The sequence below is a fragment of the Dasypus novemcinctus genome, chromosome 13 (genome assembly GCF_030445035.2).
Source record: "Dasypus novemcinctus isolate mDasNov1 chromosome 13, mDasNov1.1.hap2, whole genome shotgun sequence".
NCBI lineage: Eukaryota > Metazoa > Chordata > Mammalia > Cingulata > Dasypodidae > Dasypus > Dasypus novemcinctus.
The window spans coordinates 6,848,288-6,867,615 of record NC_080685.1 but is presented as its reverse complement, the minus strand read 5'-3'; the positions used below and the strand labels follow the sequence as shown (position 1 = coordinate 6,867,615).

Here is a 19,328-nt window from a genome sequence, read left to right as displayed (position 1 = left end):
GACTTCAATGCTTAGTAGTTTTCAGTGTATGGGTCTTGCACATCTCTTGTCACACTTATCCCTAGTATCATATTTTGGTACTATTTCAAATGGTATTTTTAAAATTTTGATTTTCAGTTGTTCCTTGCTAATATATAGAATATAGTTGATGTTTGTATAGTAATCTTGTTTTCTGCAACCTTTCTTAAAACTCTCTTATTCAGTTGAGATTCTTTGATATTTCCTAATCTGGTTGCCTTTTATTTCTATTTCTTGCCTGGTAGAATCTCATCTGCAATGTTAAACAGAATTGCTGACAGTGAATGCTAGGTACTGGGACTGATGTGGCTTTTTTTTTTCTGCATAGAAGGCATTTAGAAGTAGATAAAACAACTTTACAGTATCTATTCCTTCTCTCATACTTCCTTCAGACATCTACGTGAATAAAAGACAAGAACAAAAACCAAACAAAGCCTTTTGAGAACTTTTAGTTCATGCTTTTATGTTTTAAATTTAGGTTGATAGTATATGTTTGGCCAAAATGTCCTGATTCTTTATGAACTTGAGTCTTTTTCACATTAATATCTCTGACTTTTGTTTCCTCATCTGAAATGGGAATGATATTTGCCTACTTCACAAGTTTTTCCATATACTACATATATGCAAATACATGAAATCACCTGGTACTTAGTAAAAGTGCTATACGTTTTAGCTCCCACTCTTCTGCTACCATCAGGACAACCTGTTCTTTTTATGTAGAGGGCTCATTCTCAATTCCTTATGCCAGACTTAGTCTGCTTTGTTATAACTTGTATTTACCAATGTCTCCTGGGCACCCAAAAACATAAAAATTGAAGAAAGAAAGAGTAAATCTAATCCCTCTTTTCTTTGATAGCCCTTCAGGTATTTTGGGACAGTCTTTGTGACCCTCCTAAATTTCTTCTCTATCCCGTACAATGTAGTTTTTAAATAATTGCATAACTATTGCACTGAGTCTGATTGTTGAGGGATGGTCTGATTACCATATAATAGAATAAATATTTGGAATTATGGGACTATTTCAGGCCTTCCTCCAGAGTCTGTTATTTTTATTGCAAAGTAAGATTTCCCTCTTGTTGTTTAGCTGGATTCTACGGCGTTTATCGTCAAAATCCCCCAAGTTATTCCTGTTGAGGTAATCCTGTTCAGTTCATTGTTCTGCCTGTTAATTTTATTTTACTTGTTTGAATCTTTGTAGCTTTGTCTTCTGATATATGGGCATTCTCTGTGTCATCTGACAGTTTGAGAAATATGGCTCAAAGTTTTGGTTAAAATATCTGTGGTTGTGTCACTGCATCAGCACCGCGTAGAGACACACCTCCTCTCAGCGTGACAGTTGCGGTCACCTCAGGGCGGTTCAGCTGGCTGCCCGCCCACATAGCTAATGTGTAGAGAGAGCTGCCCACATTTCCACCAGGATAACTTGAGGGAAACTGAAATGTCCTGCTGAGTCAAGATATGCTAGTTCGTGGAATCCCCCTAACAGGTAGGCTAGGACCCTTACCACCAAAAGGAAACAGGGTTAGTCTGGTGTGCCTTATTCCTGGTGAAGCCTTGCTGGAAATTTTTTTCTTCTCTTAAGGCCTCACAATTTCCTGTGTGTTGATTTATACTCTTATTAACAGGGCTCAAAATCGAGTTTGCTGATCTATAGCTCTTGGATCTCATGCTTTAACCTTTTGAATTATTTAGTTTTATGATTGTTTCTAATACCACAGATTTCATTTAATCTATAGCAGTCTTCTAGGGCTTCATAGCTATGTAATGAGGATCAGAGCTAGAGCACAAATTGTATCTGAGTACATGACACATATTTTTAGAAACCTGTAGCATATAGATGATGTGTGTAAATAGCAGCTGTTTTTACTGGAGCATCTTTTAAAGTAATTATGAAATTAATCATACATTTACATGAAAGTTGCCTTTAAAATTTTTTTTACATTCAGAATTAGAATTACATTAGAATTACCTCAGAATTTTATATATACTCATTCTATAATGAGTATATATACAAACCATACAGAACTGATTGTTTCCTGAAATTTTGATTTGGATCATTTCATATAAAACTGTACAGATCATTGACATTAAATCTTAACTAATTTGTGAGATTTTAAAACATATTTAAAGAAAAGAAAAAAAATTTTTGAACCATCTTTGTATTTCCTTTGTGGGGCATAGTTTAAAAAAAACAATACTTCATTCCCAGAAGACTGGGATATAAACTGTGAAGTAAAGACCAAATCTCTAACTACTTACAAATAATTTTCTCTTAATTTAGAAGGTCTATCAGAAGATGATCTGATGAACCAATATTCTCTTTCATTTACAAAGAAGACCAAGAAAAATAATTGCGAAGGTAATAAAACACTGAATTCCTCTGAATTGCTCATGCCTGACCTGGTAAATGGAATTATTAAAAAAACGTTAAGCACACCACCTAGGACAAGAAATAAATTTGCAACGCTTTTACAGAGAAAGAATGATGAGAGTGGTGCAGTTGTGGTTCCAGGGATCAGAAGCAGGTACCGTATATCTGTCTACCATTGTTTGTTGTGTTTTATACTCTAAATATTTTACCTGTCTTGGGTAAACATTTCATCTTCCTGGGTGTGGATGGAGGACTTGCTTTAATGCCATTACAATTTTACCACGTTTAGCCTTAGTTCAGACCTAAATGCCCTGCTGCCCCCATCATTATGTTTTGTTTCAGGGAAATACTGTTTTTTGGGGAAAGTTTCCCCCCTTTCTTTGTGTCTACGTTTTTAGTCTCTTTGATGAGCTAAATACAGTTTTGCAAAGTTGTTTTAGAAATATATTCAAATATAGAAAGCCATAGATCTCTAATATTGAGAACCTGATACGTTATTTCATGCTGTGGTTATAAAAATGCAAAAGGCATAATCTCTTCTTGAGAAACATATGGTCTAATTGGAAAAATAGGCACATAAAATATTTCCATACAGTATGGTAAGTGCAGTGATAAAAGCATGTTTGGAGTGTTTGAGGGCATGAAAGGGGCTTCTAATGTTGGGGCATTTGTTCAAAAGGGGGAGGGGGAAAGAATTAGTGTTAGATCCCACTGCGTAGGTTTAGATAACTAGCAGAGTGAAGCAGACAAAACCTAACCAAATACTTTCGCACGAGAGTCAACTTGACCAAAGGCATGAAAGCGGGCAGCAGCACGGAGCAGGGAGAAACTGCCAAAATGCAAGTCGGGGAACGTAGATGATGAGGGATCAGAAATAGGCAGGAGGCCAGTGCATGGAAGGCTTGTATGCCGTGAGGTGATGGAAAACGATGGGAGGGTTTTCATCAGGGGAGGAGTAAGACTCGATTTCTCTTGTAGCTAGATTCCTATTCCTGGGTGTCCTGTGAAGAATGGATTTGAGAGCATCAAAAGTAGAGGAGAAAAAAAAATTTTTTTAATATATTTAAAAAAAAAAAAAGGAGCAGAAACACCAGCTAGACTGTTGGCTGTCCAGGAGAGTGATGATGAGACTTTGTTTGTTTTTAGTTCATTTTTTAAAATGTATTTTTTTATTAGAGAAATGTGAGCTTACAAAACCATCATTCATAATGTGCAGAATTCCCATACATCACCCCACCACCAGCACCTTGCTTTGTTGTGGAACATTTGTTACAGATTATGAAAGAATATCATCAAAATATTACTACTAACTGTGGTCTATAGCGTTCATTTGGTTTGTTTTTTTCCATACACCCCCCTATTATTAACACTATGTCTTAATATTGTACATTTATTATAGTTCATGAGAGAAAGCTCCCATATTTGTTCTGTTAACCACAGTCTGTCTTCCACCACATGGTTCACTGTGTTGTACAGTCCCATGCCTTGTACAGTCCATCCAAAGTGTATACTCAGTGACTCACTGTCATCACAGAGCTGTGCTGTAACCGCCTCAGTGAATTATTGAACGTTTTCCTTAGCCCAAAAGAAAAAATCCCATATCCCCTATTATTGACCCTTAGCATTGGTACAGTACCTTCTTTGACACTGATGCAAGAATATTACAATATTCCTATTAACTATAGTCCATAAGTTACATTAATTGTATTTTTCCCTTGCATCACCACATTCTCACCACCTTGTAATAATGATATATATATTTTTTTAGTTCACAGAACATGCCTGTATTTGTATTAGTATCCTCACTCTTCATCCACCTCTGGGTTCACTATGTTGTTCAATCTAGATTATTCTCTAGATTTCTTTCCAATGACATTTAACATCCCTAGACTATCCCTTTTGGCCACAAATTGATGATAAGATTTTGAAGAACTTATAACTTACCAGTTAAGAATTTGGAGTCAAGAGTCAGACCACCTGGATTTCAATCCAGTCCTGTCTACTCATTAGATGTTCAACTTGGGCAAGTTAACATCTGAATGCTTCAGTTTCCTTATTTTAAAAAAAGGGGCTAACAACGATAACCTCAGTGTTGTTGAAAGGATTAAATTTTTAGTAACTTTTAGTAAAGTGCCTAAAGCAGTGCCTGACATGATAAAGATACAATAAATAGCTATTTTGTATTGTCTTTGGATGGCAGTCCCACTGCTTGACCTATAAATGTGTTAGAAGTTTTTGGTGCATGATAGCATAACTCTAAAAGAGAAAATCTGGGTGTATTCCTCTGGGTGACTTAGAGTGGTTTATTTTTGTTTTTCAAGTGTAATGACTCAGACCACAGCCAGTGTTTCCCAATAGGTGGGAGTCAACCCCTGAGACCCCCTAAGCCTCACTTTGTGATACTTCAAACCCTTCTCCCACTGAGTCTTTTCAATGATGCATCCACAAAACAATTCAATTAAACAATCATTTTTCTTTATCTCTTTGCGAGTCTTCCTTACTAAAAGTGCTTGTTTAACAGTGAAATGATGAAAATGTTGGACTTGAGAGATGGGAAATAAGGGTTCTAGATGATATATGCTAATTAATAATTCCTAATAAAATCACACCTACCAGAATGGATTAAGTTTAAGAACATGTTTTTCTGGGGTGCATAGCTCCAGGCCACCACTCTTGTTGAGTGATCTTTCATAGGCTATTTAAATTCCCTGGGCCTACTATTTCTTTATCTATAAAATACAGATAATTCATATACATAAGACTTTTGTGAAGCTGGGTAGAAGTTATATATGTCAAGCACACAGCACAGTGCCTGGTTGTTGAATATATACCACTCTTCACTGTAATGCAGCTAAAAGGTGCTGTTAGACGTGCAAAAAGTCTCTGATCGTTCAGCTTTTTTGGAGTTCTAAGTCTTCTTTATCTATATTATATAGATATTTATGTTAGAAACATGCCAGTTTGTCTTTTGAGATCTGGAAATATAGATTTCAGTGAGTAACACCATAGGCTAATCAAGAAGCAGCTGCTGTGAACTGGGAGGAGTTACAGGTTTTAATTCTCTTCTCTAGCTGATTAATTTTATGAGCCCTGGACATTGTCACTATAACCTTTCATTACCCTTGAGAAAACACAGAGAAAAATATTTGAACTCTAAAAAGAAATTTAAAAGTATAGGCATGATAGGGATTAGTTTATTTAAAAATTATGTGATCAGATCTAGGCACTGATGTTTTCTCCTCAGTGAAAAGCCTACTAAAGCCTTTCCTTCCATGTACCTAGTCCTACCCTGTACCCACAAAACTTATCTGGAGAGTTTGATGGAAGAATAGAGGGTATTTTTACTCTGTGGCACTTCTTAAAGTTTCTCTTTGTTATCTTGATTTGCACTAGTACTTATTAAAGAGGTAAATTCTATTTAAGTTTCATATATATCTGCTCATGTAGTCTAAGATTTTCTTTTTAAATCTCAATACTCTCCTTGAATAAAACTTCCCCAATACTGATACTGATTTTTCTGTCATTTGTATTTGAGGGTTTTGTTTGTTTTTGTTTTGTTTTGTGTTGTTTTTTTTAGGAGGTACCAGCAATTGAACCTGGGGCCTCATACATGGGAAGCAGGTGCACAACCACTGAACTACACCTAGTCCCTGTATTTGAGTATTTTTAAGTAATTTTTTTTTTTTTTGGATAATTTTAAAATCATTTTTTTAAAAGTGTATTCATAAAGCATACAGTCCATCCAAAGTGATTTTTTGAGGTGATAAATGGAACAAGTAATACCTCTTTAGTAATGTAGATTTTAATGATTGATTTGAAAGACTTAGCCTCAAATTTTAAAGTATATAGAATATATAGAAGTTTACAGGTTATGTAACAGGTTGGTAAAATTAGTGTACTAGTCTACTAAAAGATCCCAGACGACATAATACTAAGAATACAGCTAAGATGAGAGGTGAATGGCTAATTTCTTTCATTTTGCTTGCTGTAAAATGAGACAGTACTTTTAAATTTTGTCCTTTTTGTTGCATATTTCTACATCTGTTCAAGTATTTGACTGCCAGCCATGTACCAGCCACTATCCTAGGTACTGTTAATATAAAGACATAAGAAACAGTACCTGCCCTTTAAGGAGCTTTTATTCTATCTGAGAGTTAAAGAGATTAGGGGAAGGAACATCTATATGATGATTAGGTAGAGATAAAATACACATGCTCTAAATATATGTGTATACCAATAATTGCTATTAGAAAGGCCAGTCTAAAAATTCATTATATAAATTTTATAAATATGGATGTCAGCATAATAAAAATTTAAACTTTGAAAGAAATTCAAGATTTATATTTCCTTTATTTATGAAATTGTGTGTTTATGGGACTTTTAAAAATGACACTAGACAATCCTATTTTGAATCTTGACACCCTTGTGAGAAAACTCTGAAATATTCGTCCATTATTTCTGTTTTAGGTTTTTTTGCAATTCTCTGGATCCTGCTGACTGTGTATCACAGAAAGAGAGCAGCCAGCCTTTAGATGAAAGTGCTGTCAGAGATAAAGAGATAAAACTAAATGAATCAGATTGTCTAGATGACAAGCTGGGTGATACAAATGTAGCAAATAATTCCAGTGATCCGATTCCAGACAATGTGACTATGTTTGCTGATGAAGAGTCTCCAACCTTTAAGACCAGACAGTTCACAAGGACTGTTTCACCACCCACTTTGGGAACACTAAGGAGTTGTTTCAGTTGGTCTGGAAGCCTTGGAGATTTCTCAAGAACTCCCAGCCCCTCTCCCAGGACAGCACTGCAGCAGTTCCATAGGAAGAGTGATTCTCCCGCTTCCCTGCCTGAGAATTTGAAGCTATCTGATGTATCTCAAGTAAAGAGTGATGAGTTGAGTGAGAGTTCTCTTCCCTTAAATGAAGTGGAGTGGGCCTCACAGTCTCAGGAAAGCATGGAATTATCACCACACAGTTTAGATGTATCAAAACTTTCCCAGCCTTCTAGCAGAGATTCAGATTCAGAGGTAAGTTGAATCATGAAGCCTTTCACTTAAGTCATATATGAGAAAAGAGGATGTTAATCTGATAATTGCCTATATTGTGGAAATGATTGACTATCAATTTTTCACTGTAGCTTCTACGCTGTAGAAAGTTCACATTTTATTTCATCTATGTTTTTAGCTCTTGTACATTCAGTAAAACTCTTCACTTGCTGAATCACTGTTTCACTCCTGGATCCAAAATCTGTTCCACTGATGGATATCTCAAATTGTGAAACAGTTAATACCTAAGCAGAATGATAAGCTATGAAATGAAAAATCTTTAATATATTCTTGAATTCGGACAGCATTTGACAACAGTTGAGAACTGATAAGGAAATGGCCCAAGTAGTATGATGGCGTCTACCTTAGCTTTTAGTACTTGATAAACATATTTTCTTTTATGCTTTATTCTTTCTAAACTTGCCCTTTTATAACAACAAAATAGTGATACAGGAGTTTCCTGTTATTCTGTCTTAAATTAATAAAAGCATCCTAGCCATTTTTTCTTATAAAGTATTTTTTATTCTGACTTATACAAAATCAAAACTCCAAATTAGTACCCAGAAGAGTCAGTGACATATTTTTAAATGAAATGATGACATAATGGCTTTCTTTAATCTGTTACCTCAAATTTATCAATATAACATACTTTGTTTTATCTTTGCTGACTATAATTACCAATTTGTAAAAACTGTTACAGCCACAGTCATATTTGGCAGAGGTTTTTTGGACTTCTTTTATTTTATTTATTTTTTTTAAATAAAATTTCATCAAAGTATATCATGCATACATGAACATATATAACAATAAGTGTATAGTATAAGTTGGGGACTTACAGGGCTCCATACATCACCTTGCATTGTTGTGAAACACTTGTTACAAACTATGGAATAGCATCGTCTCTGACAGAATTTTGATGTCTGATAATCCTTGATCTTGGACAGCATCTAGTAAATCAGTATAGCTTGTATTCATAAAAAGAAACTTTTTTCAAGTTCCCAAGGGAAACTTAAGTTGTACTGGACTCAAAGAAAAACACAGAGTTAAAATGTGGAAACAAATGGCCTTCATTTGGAGAAAGGTGAGATCAATTTATATAATCTACTCCCAAGTCCCTCCCCTGCAGTATTTTTCAAGTTCTTAAGAGTATGCCAAGCCAAACCCTAACTGCCTTTGAGGCTCTCGGTTTTCTTTTTCCTCTCACTGGCTTTGCCTTCTCCCTTTTTTTCTTTGCCTCTGGTTCATTTATACCAAGTATAGCCCGTGCTGGTCTGGAAGCCTGTTTAAAATTGGCCTCTATTTTAATGCCATTTTGTTTGTTTGTTTGTTTGTTTTTTCATTATTCACCTCGTCCTGCATGTTCTCTTGGTGCTGTTTGGGTGCCATTACAGTTGTTCTTTAACATCATTCAGTCTTCTGAACTCCTTTGGGGCATTTTCTTTTCCAGCATGCATCTTATCCTCCACTTAGACTTTCAGCTGTGTTCTACTGAGATGCCTACTAGCGCCCTGGCCATGGGCTGATCACACGGTTAGAAATCTCCACACTTCTGTCTTCTGGGCTGTCCATTTTTGTAGTAAGTTAGAGAAACATGCCAAAACAAAAACAAGGACTCATCCATTAAGTCATGTCTTTTACTGCCAGATGTAACAAACTCCTATTAGGGTAAATAAATGATTAATTCTCTAAGAATTTGAAGTTAAAAGTTAGCATAAAAACTACATAGTCTTTGATTCAGAAAATGTTTCAGAAAGCCACATGGCCGTTGGGGCTTCATTTTGAATATGTGTTTTTCTGTTAGAGCCTTCCATTGGTTGTTTTTTTAGCAACAACCATTGCGTTCATGGCCCTATTTGAAGTGAATTAATCTTAGCCTCTAACTTACAACTTTTATTTTAAGAAATTGTTTAACCTAGTGTTATTCCTATTAGCCATGAGCAAGGAATATTAGCATTTGTACGTTCAAGTAGGTAACGGTGTGTTTTTCACTATCAGGTTGTTTTTTAAGTATATAGTATTATGTAAAAGACACCACGATAAATATTGTTTTAAAAGGCCCTGTCAGAAACAAAGCAAAAATATGGTCTTCTGAATTTCCTTTTGTATTTGCCTTTTATGGGAATCCAGATTGTGAGAGAGCTTTCTGTCTATCGAGAAGTCTGATATGGTGGGGTGAGAATAGGCCATTTGTCTTGAAGCCATTGCTAAAGTTAAATGTGCATTTGATACAATACTACTTACTCTCTTAAAGTTAGATCACTTTTTTCCTCTTCAATGTTGAACATGTTGCACAATTAAAAGAAGAGATGTAGACTTGTACTGATTCCATTTTTATAATTATTAATAGTTTTTATGAAAACTATTAGCAAAGCTTGGGCAAAACAATAGTATTGCAGCAGGGGAACTCTTTCATCCGAGTCAGCATTTTGACCAATTCCTGAAATGTTTCAGAAAAGCATTAGATTCATTTTCTTTTATTAATTCTATCCAATGTTTTTATATTTTCTTTTCTGTGAAAGTACTTTTTTTACACTGACTTTTGCATTTTATTTGTTTGACATTTTATTGAAAACTGATTAATTTTCATAAAAATTACAAAGTGAAAATTTACTTTTTTTGTTTTCTTATTCTGGGGGATCTAGAAATCTGACTGCAGTTTTAAGTCACTTGATAATCAAAGAAATCAGAACTTCAAGGGGCAATTATCTCAATTTTCACGAAAAGAAGGAATTCTAAAGAACAAGGTAAAATAGTTTATAATTCATAAGTAATGCATGCTTACTATCAAAAATGGTGGGAAATACAAAATTTAAAAACCGATATTTTTATGTACACAAAAATGACAAAATTTTCAAACCTTCAAGGACCATGTTTATGTTTGTAGGTGTTTAAGTTGTAAAACATGCTACTTTGTCTTATTTATTAAAGGTTGTTTTTCCCATGTACCTATATGTAGCATTACTTATAATGACTATATAATAGATCATTGTATAGGTTTTGCTGATCCCCTTGTATTTGCCATGTACCTTTTCAAAGTTTTCCTGTAGCAAATTGTACTGCAGCGAAGATCTTGTAGCTAGTATTGGAGTATGCATTCTTATTTACTGGGATGAATTCCATAGAGTGATATTACTGGTTCAAACGTGTGTATGACTTAAGGTTTGGTATATATAGCCTAAAACTTCCTTATCATTGTGTACCTGTGATAAGCTTGAGTGACTGCATTGTGAAGCTCACAGCATATTTTATATAGTAAGTGCTCTTGCCTCATAATAAAGAACCACTAATTTCTAACTTAAACATGGGCAAAAGACATGAACAGACACCACAAAAGAAAAAGTGCAAATGGTTAATTAACATAAAAGCCTATTCAACCTCATTAAAAGTCAAATAATATAAATAAACGTTATAATATACAATTTTTTGCTGCTCAAATTGCTAAAAAGTTATTTTGATTATACTCCTTTCTTTGAGGGTGTAGTGAGATGAACAGTCACATTTTTAAGAAAGTGTGACTAGGTCTGCTCTTTCTGAAAAGCAGTTTGGCAGTAAGCAGTATTCAGATAATTTTACTTAGTAATTCTACAACTCAAGCCTAAGGAAATAATCAGAATTTACATACATCAACATTTATTCCTGCATTGATTGCAATAGTGAAAAATTGGAATAATCTAAATATCTAACAATAAGGGTGTGAATTGATAAATACATAATACATAATAACTCTTAGCTGATAAGGTTATAGGAGAATATTTTCTGTTCTTTTTTTCTTCCTATTTCTACAGTGACCATAACATCATTTTTCTAATAGTACAAAATTGTCTTAAAATTTTCAATAAGTGATCTGCATATCCATTTGAAAGAAGATCTCCATCTCACTCTATACATTCCAAATATATTAAAGATATAAATGTAAAATTTATAAATATGAGACTTTTTTTCATTTTTAAATGAGACTTTTTCAAGCATATTTAGGAATCGTCTAAGGAAGATGTCCATACTTTGTTTTCAAGTGAAATGGGAAAACATTATCTTAATATGTATAGCATGGCGGGTTTTTTGTTGTGGCTGTTTAAATACTCAGAAACATTCCTGCACATACGTATGTTTGCATAGTCATGGTACAAAGTCTGAAAGGATAAAAGTGTCCTTTTCTTTATAAGCACCAGCTTGATTGTTCTGCAGCTGGGAAACAACCAACCATCTATACCTATCCAAATCCTAACCTTTCTTTCTTTGTCTTGCTTTACCTTTTTTTCCCATCACCAACAGTAGTTCAGGCTTTCATTTTTCATGTGCAAATGTTTATTTTCTGTTAACCTTTCCACTGTTGTACATCCTCTGCCAGCTCAATCAATTTTAAAACCTTGTTTAATATGCTTCACTCTAATCATTCTACAAAACAACAACAAAACTGGAATGACTCCATATTGCTTGAGGATAAAATCAGCCCTTCTGTAGAAATAACAAAGTATCAATAGAAATTTCTTTAAGTAAATTGTAGCACATTTTTAATGGAAGGACAAGCAACCTATTCGACACAGAATACAATTCTACATATGAAATGGAAATATCTCTAAGATACATGTTAGGTGGAAACAAAAGGGATTAAGTGAGAAAAACAAAGTATACGACAGTGAGCAATCTGCTGCCAATTGTGTATGTGTGTAAATGATTCAGTGGGTACATAAGAAACTGGTAACAGTGATTGCCTCTGGAGAGAGAAACTTGATAACTAGGAGATGGGGGAGAGGGAGATTTACTTTTCTCTCTCCTTTTGTAACACTTGGATTTTATGTCAGGCATGTATTACCTTTTATAAATATAATTCTTTTATAGTAGACATTTATAAGTAGCACACTTGAATACATTGGTTAAGTATACTACATTTTGGTGCTAATATATAAAGAATAGTTCAAGGTTAATATCTATTGTTGGGATAGTCTTAAAATATGAGGCATCTAATCTACAGGTTCCTGGCCTATACAAATCTAGTTCTGTGGACTCTCTTTCTACAACCAAGATCAAACCTCTAGTACCTGCCAAAGTCAGTGGGCTGAGCAAGAAACCAGCAGGCATCCAGAAGAGAACTCATAATGCAGAAAACAAGCCGGGATTGCAGATAAAAATCAGTGAGCTCTGGAAAAATTTTGGATTTAAGAAGTGAGTGGCCTCGTTCCTTATTCTAAAATAGGGAAACATTGAGGGAAACGGAACCAATTTCTATTTCTCTCATCATAAGAGAATTATTTTCCTCTATTCCCTTTAGTTTTTAACTGATTCTTTGTAGGTATATTTAACTTCAATGTCTATACCTTCTTTTAATAAGAAGATGACAAACTGAAATCTTTAGTTCCAAACCTGGCTTTGGGCCCTTTCTGGGTTTTTTTGTTTGTTTTTTTTAGTTACTTAAACTTTATTGTTATTTTTTTTTATTTTTTTATTCATTTTGTAAAAATATTACATTCAAAAAATATGACGTCCCATTCACCCCCACCGCCCCCACCCCACCACTCCCCCCCCAGCAATACTCTCTCCCATCATCATGATATATCCATTGCATTTGGTAAGTATATCTCTGGGCATCGCTGCACCTCATGGTCAATGGTCCACATCATAGCCCATACTCTCCCACGTTCCATCCAGTGGGCCCTGGGAGGATCTACAATGTCCGGTAATTGTCCCTGAAGCACCACCCAGGACAACTCCAAGTCCCAAAAACGCCTCCACATCTCATCTCTTCCTCCCATTCCCTGCACCCAGTAGCCACCATGGCCACTTTTCCCACACCAATGCCACATTTTCTCTGTGGACCTTGGATTGGTTGTGTCCATTGCACATCTGTGTCAAGAGGGGGCTTAGATTCCACATGGATACTGGACGCAATCCTCCTGCTTTCAGTTGTACGCACTCTAGGCTCCATGGTGTGGTGGTTGACATTCTTCAACTCCATGTTAGCTGAGTGGGGTAAGTCCAATAAATCAGAGTGTAGGAGTTGAAGTCTGTTGAGGTTCAGGGCCTGGCTATCATATTGTCAGTCCAGAGATTCAAATCCCCTAGATATATCTTAAACCCCAGCACCAACTACAATTCCAGTAAAGTAGCATGAAAGCCTTGTGAAAAGAGATCCCATCTGTGTCCAGCTCCATCATGCAGAAACACCAGCTCCAAAGAAGGGCCAACTGACATGGCAGTGAATCCCATCTGCCATGACCATAGAACCTGTGGGTCTCTTTAGCCCTCAAAAGAACCAATACCTGGGGTTGTATCTACTTTATCTGTCTCTGAGACTCTGCTCATGTGTGCATAAGGGCAATCCTTCTGACATCCTCCAGACTCTTTTTTAGAGACTCATAGCCACATAAACTCATTTGTCCTTTCCATTTCCCCCTTACTTTAGGTCAAACAGCATTTTTAACTCCTGTTATTATATGTAGACAGGGATATTCTGCTGCTCCACGTTGAACCTTTAATTCAAGGTCATTTTCTAATTGCATCATCAGTTGGTAGTTGGTAGTGATCCCTCGGTGCCAGGGAGGCTCATCCCCGGGTGTCATGTCCCACACTGGGGGGAAGGCATTGCATTTACATGCTGAGTGTGGCTTCGAGACTGGCCACATTTGAGTAACATGAAGGCTGTCAGGAGGAAACTCCTAGGCACAATGCTGCTCTAGGCCTTGTTCTTATTTCAGGCAAATAGGCTCACAAGCATAGTCATTAGTATCAGGGGCTCACTGTTGGACCCTCATTCCTTCCTGGTCCTTACCGTTGCACCTGGGGGGCTGCCGCTCCTCCCCTAGGGACCACGACAGAGCACCCCCGTGGCCCCTTTCTGTTGTTCAACAAATCACTCTTCTAAGCCTTACCTTTCTAAGCTTTCTTCTCTTCTTATCTCTCAGGACAGTAAAGAGAATGAAGTTGTTTTAGATGGGGCAGGACTGTATTTGAACCACAATACTTCTGTTAGATTACAAAATTAGTCAGAGGGTGGCTTCAGTTTACATTGCTAGTTTATTTTCTTGTTTTTCTCAATAAAGTAAATGTGCTAAGAGTAAATTAAAAATTAAAAAAAAAAAAGAAAAGCAAACAGTAGAGCTTTTTCCTTTTTGAGGTACCAAACCCTGGACCTTGTGTGTGGGAAGCCAGTGCTCAGCCACTGAGCCACATCAGCTCCCCTCCGTTACTTTTGTTTGTTTGCTTGTTGTTTGTTTCTTTTGTTTTCAGGAGGCACTGGAACTGAACCTGAACCTCCCATATGGGAAGCAGACACTCAACCACTTGAGCCACATTGGTCCCCTTTATATTTTTTTTCGCATGTTTATTTAATTTATTTCTCCCCCTGCCTAGGTTTTTGCACTCACTCTCTGCTCTCTTTTCTGTTTGTTGTACGCTGTCTGTGTCTGTTCATTTTCTTTTTAGGAGGCACCGAGAATCAAACCTAGGACCTCCCATGTGGGAAAGAGATGCCTAATCATTTGAGCCACATCTACTCCCTGCTTGTTGTGTCTCCCATTGTGTTTCCTCGTTGTGTCTCCTCACTGCATCATCTTGTTGCCTCAGCTTATTGTGCCAGCCTGTCGCATCAACTCATTGTCTTGCTCGTCTTCTTTAGGAGGCACGAGGAACTGAACCGAGGACCTCCCATGTGGCTGGCAGGCACCCAACTGCTTGAGCCACATCTGCTTTCCCCTTTACATGCTTAAAAATTATTGAAAGCCTCAGAAAGCTTCGTCTTTATGTGAATTATATCTATTAACATTTAACCATCTTAAAAATTAGACATTTAAAAATATTTATTCATTTAAAAATAGTAATAAACTTAATTATGTATTAAGATAGATAACTTATTTTTCTAAAAATAAATTTTCAAAAATAGGAGGGTGGCATTATTTTACATTTTTGGAAATCTTAACTGTGTGACTTACTAGAACTCACCTGTTTTATCTATTGTGATAAGTGGTTTTAGTCAAAATATATGAAGAAAATCTGGCTCTACCAATATATGTAGGTGAAAAAATGTGGACTTTAATAGCCTTTTAAGATAATGGTAGATTTTCTTTTTTGATATCACACCAAAATTCAACAGTGGTAGTTTTATAGGTAGTCTTTATTAAGATTTTAAGACTTAGTGGTATTCTTAAAGTTTAGTGCAATGTGGAATCTGAAACCATATCAATTGACTCTTGGTCCTGTGTGTTACATTACAGTCCACTTATATATTACATTTTGAATGCATCTTTTACTCTTGCATAATTTTGTTAACATCATACATTGGTCCCTTAGTTACAATATCATAAAAATCACAATCTCGTCAACAAAACCTTTAAGTATCAGGAAGCTGTCAGGTGACAGATATGTTTTCCAAAATTCTAATTTTCACTTAAAAGCACAAAATGAATCATTGGCAACAAATACTGTAAGTTTATTTTTTGATATAATGGCTCACTTTGTTCATTTTAGAGAAGCCACCTGTCAAATACCCAAATTGAATAACCGTAGCATCTGTCTGTTGTTCTTTCAGGTAAAAATGGTGTCAAAAAGCTGCAGGTTCAGCTCCAAGCTCACAGTCACACAGTGCTTTTACTTGATAGCCATCTGCTTCAGTGAGCAGCAGAGGTGCTTTATATGTGCTTCTCATTCTGTTATGGAATATTCAATGTACTCAAGGGTTGAGATTTAATAAAATTAATGATTTTTATTGTTTCATCACTAATGTTCTCAAATGAGACTAGCCTTTCCTTTTTTTAACTGCGAGTGCTTGGAGGTGAAGAATCTAATGACTGCCTTACAGTTTGGTGCTAGCAGTTTTCAATCAGGCTAAGTAGCCAGCACTTTTAACCAGTTTTGCTTTTGTGCAATTGGTACAAATGTCAGCACAGAGGGTAAAGGCCGATAAAGTCTAAATATTATTATGAAAGTAGTTTTGCCCTTGTGAGCCCCCTGAAAGAGTCTTGGGGATCTTCAGTGGTCCATGACTCATACTTTGAGAACTGCTACTAGAGAGAAATTAAGAGTGTAACACTACTCTTAAATGCCGTTTAGAACATAAAGCTTACTCTTGTTGAATTTCTGTTAACTGGCAATAGAATTATTGTGCCATCTTCATATTAGAATTAATTTTTGTAAACATAGAGCTGCTGTTTAGAAAAAATAAAAAGGGGGATGAGAGTAAGGGCTTAACCATTCATGCTTCACCTCTTTTGGTTCTTAGCTAAACTTGGGAAGGACAATAAGGAGTATCATTCTGCATTAACTAGAATATAACTAGCTGTGACCTAGCACCTACAATGAAATGTGATTTTGAAAGCAGAAAATAATTGGTGCCCTAAAAACACACAAAATTCATGTTATTATATTCTTATATTTTACAGAGATTCTGAAAAACTTTCTTCTTGTAAGAAGCCAGATCCCCTGTCTCTAGTCAAAAACAATATCCAACTAACTCCAGAGGCTGAAGAGGATATATTTAATAAATCCGAATATACTCGTGTTCAGAGAGCAATATTCCAATAAATGCAGGCTGCTGGGAGGCTATTGCCTGCAAAAGTTTCTCTATCAATTTAAAGTTCCTGTGTGGAATTGAGACTGTTACCAACCAGAAAGACTTGTTTTTACACCTAAGTGACTTTTAAAATAGAGTGTATTTGTATATTAACTACGCAGTTGTTTCTTTTGCATAAGCAGTCAAATAGAATAATTTTACAGCTTTTTCAGAGTTTTACTATTGATTGTGCAAGTCCTTAGAAATTTATAAAAAATCTACTCTAAAGATTTTTGTAGTATTGTCATGTGTTTATAGTTGCTAAATGGAAAACCACAATTCTATATTGATTCTGAAATCTTTTTATCCTAGAGGAAATCACTGTGTTTCACCAGACTTTAAATTTTTCCACTTGCTTTCCTGCCTGTCCTACAGGGTTGAATTGAAAATAAAGTTGCTGGGCTGGGAGGGGTGGCTGGAAGCTTTGAAGAGCATTATACAAATGAAACAGTGCTCTGTTATCCTTGAGGAGTTTGGTTGAGTTATAGGTTGACAGTGATGGAAAATTGTTTTCAGGCCAATATAAAATAATCTATTTCTTATGTCAATATTTTTAATTTTCGAAATTGCCTGAATTTTTCCTATATGTTTTTTGAAGTATGAGCTAAAAACTCCCTAATGCATAATTTAAAACTAAGTGCCCTTAGGCTACATAAGATATTAAAATTGCAGTGTCTGAGAAATATACCCTCTGCAAAAAATATGCAGATGCCTGGAAAGAGAACCACTATACAAGTGAAGATCTGAAATGACAGGAAATAAAGGAAGTATAAAAGTATCTGAGGATGAAGGAAGGAGACCCAGAGCATTTTAATTATTAAATGAGGCTTAGTGGAGGACTCTTGGATAAGCAGGTAAGAATGGAACATAAAACAAAACATAAAACTGTAAAAACAGTAAAAAAAAATTTTAAGCCAGTCTGTAAAAGACCTATTCCAAAATACAAAAGCAAATTTTGAGTTCTCTGTGTGTTTTGTTATAAAAGAAATTAAGGGACAGCCAGTTTAGCTCAGTGGTTGAGCACTGGCTTCCTACATACGAGGTCTCAGGTTCAATCCCTGGCCCCAGTACCTAAAGAAAAAAAAAATGGAAAGGAATTAAGAATGTAAATCAAACATGCTCTGCAAATGTTTAGCTCCTACCTGAAATTCCACTTAATGACAAAAGGAATAAAGCATACTATAATTCCAGAAGGCTTAACAGAATGAAAGAGGAGGCAACATCTGGCAGAGGCTTAGAAAATGGATGGCTGAGTGATAAAGTGATAGCAAAGAAGTAAAGGTCAGGATGGGTTCAGCAAATAGAGACATGCAAGTTCCCTGAAGCCAGAGTTTCAGGGGAAGGCTGAAATAGTGTTGACTGAAAACCATAATATGGGGGACTGGGAAGATGGCAGCAATGTCATAATTTTTCAATTTACAAATCCCCACATAAAAGCAACATTACAGCAAAGTTAGGTTCCTTAATACCCTCAAATCCCAAAATGCAAGTGGGTAAAGACAAATCTACCAAGATCCATAACCTGCATGAAATTGGCATCTGTTCAGATGTAGAGGCAACAGGACACCTGATGGACCAGTGAACATAACCACAGTGACCAATTTAACAGCATGAGAGACTGGGGAAGGCATTGCCCCGTCCATTCGTGGGTGCATGCAAGATTAAAATCATCCAGTCCCTATGAACTACTGAAACTGAACAGCCAAGTCTCTGTCCTAGAACAGGGCACTTCACAGAAGAGAAACTGCAGGGAGTAAGACCAAAACTGGGCAGGACAGAGAAAGGGATAGAGGCAAAGAAGGTTAAAATAAGTAGAGTAAGGGACAGCCAGCCAAGAAATTTCAGAAAACAAAACCCTGGTTTTGAACACAATAAAAGTGGCATTAGAGAAGCTCCAATGACCCCATGCTTCCTTCTCAAAGTTTAGGAAAACCAATTCTACTTTTAAATAAGCCAACCTCAAATCAAGAGCAGAATGACATTCCTATAGACAATGAAAATCTAGGAGAAAGAAAGATGTGCCCACAGAACAGATCAAAACAGGCCCAATTGAAAATGTGCTACAAGATTAAGAAAATGATAAAGATGTGAATGGTTAACTACAAAAAGGAAAGCATTAGAAATAACATTTCAGAAATAAAGGCTAAACTACAAGGAGTAGAAGCAAATACTAAAGTGAAAGATAAAATGGCAAATATTGAAGATAGGGAAAGAAGATCCATTATGCCAATAATAGGGATTTCTGAAGAATAAAAGCAAAAAGTAGTTACAGGAAACTTTCCAAAATTAAGAATATTTGAAACATTTTGAGAATACAGCCATACCTAAAAATATCAACCAAAAATACTCATCAC

General features: G+C 35.8%; 1 protein-coding gene across 1 annotated transcript in view; it reads left to right on the top strand.

Moving 5' to 3' along the window:
- The window catches only part of EXO1 (exonuclease 1), a 37,202-nt gene extending 19,998 nt beyond the window's left edge, over positions 1-17,204 (top strand). The window contains exons 11-15 of the mRNA XM_004463326.4: positions 2,300-2,543; positions 6,857-7,415; positions 10,076-10,177; positions 12,406-12,596; positions 16,805-17,204. Coding sequence (XP_004463383.1) covers positions 2,300-2,543; positions 6,857-7,415; positions 10,076-10,177; positions 12,406-12,596; positions 16,805-16,946 — 1,238 coding nt within the window. The 3' untranslated portion in view covers positions 16,947-17,204. The remainder of the gene's footprint in view (positions 1-2,299; positions 2,544-6,856; positions 7,416-10,075; positions 10,178-12,405; positions 12,597-16,804) is intronic.
- The last annotated feature ends 2,124 nt before the right edge of the window (positions 17,205-19,328 follow it).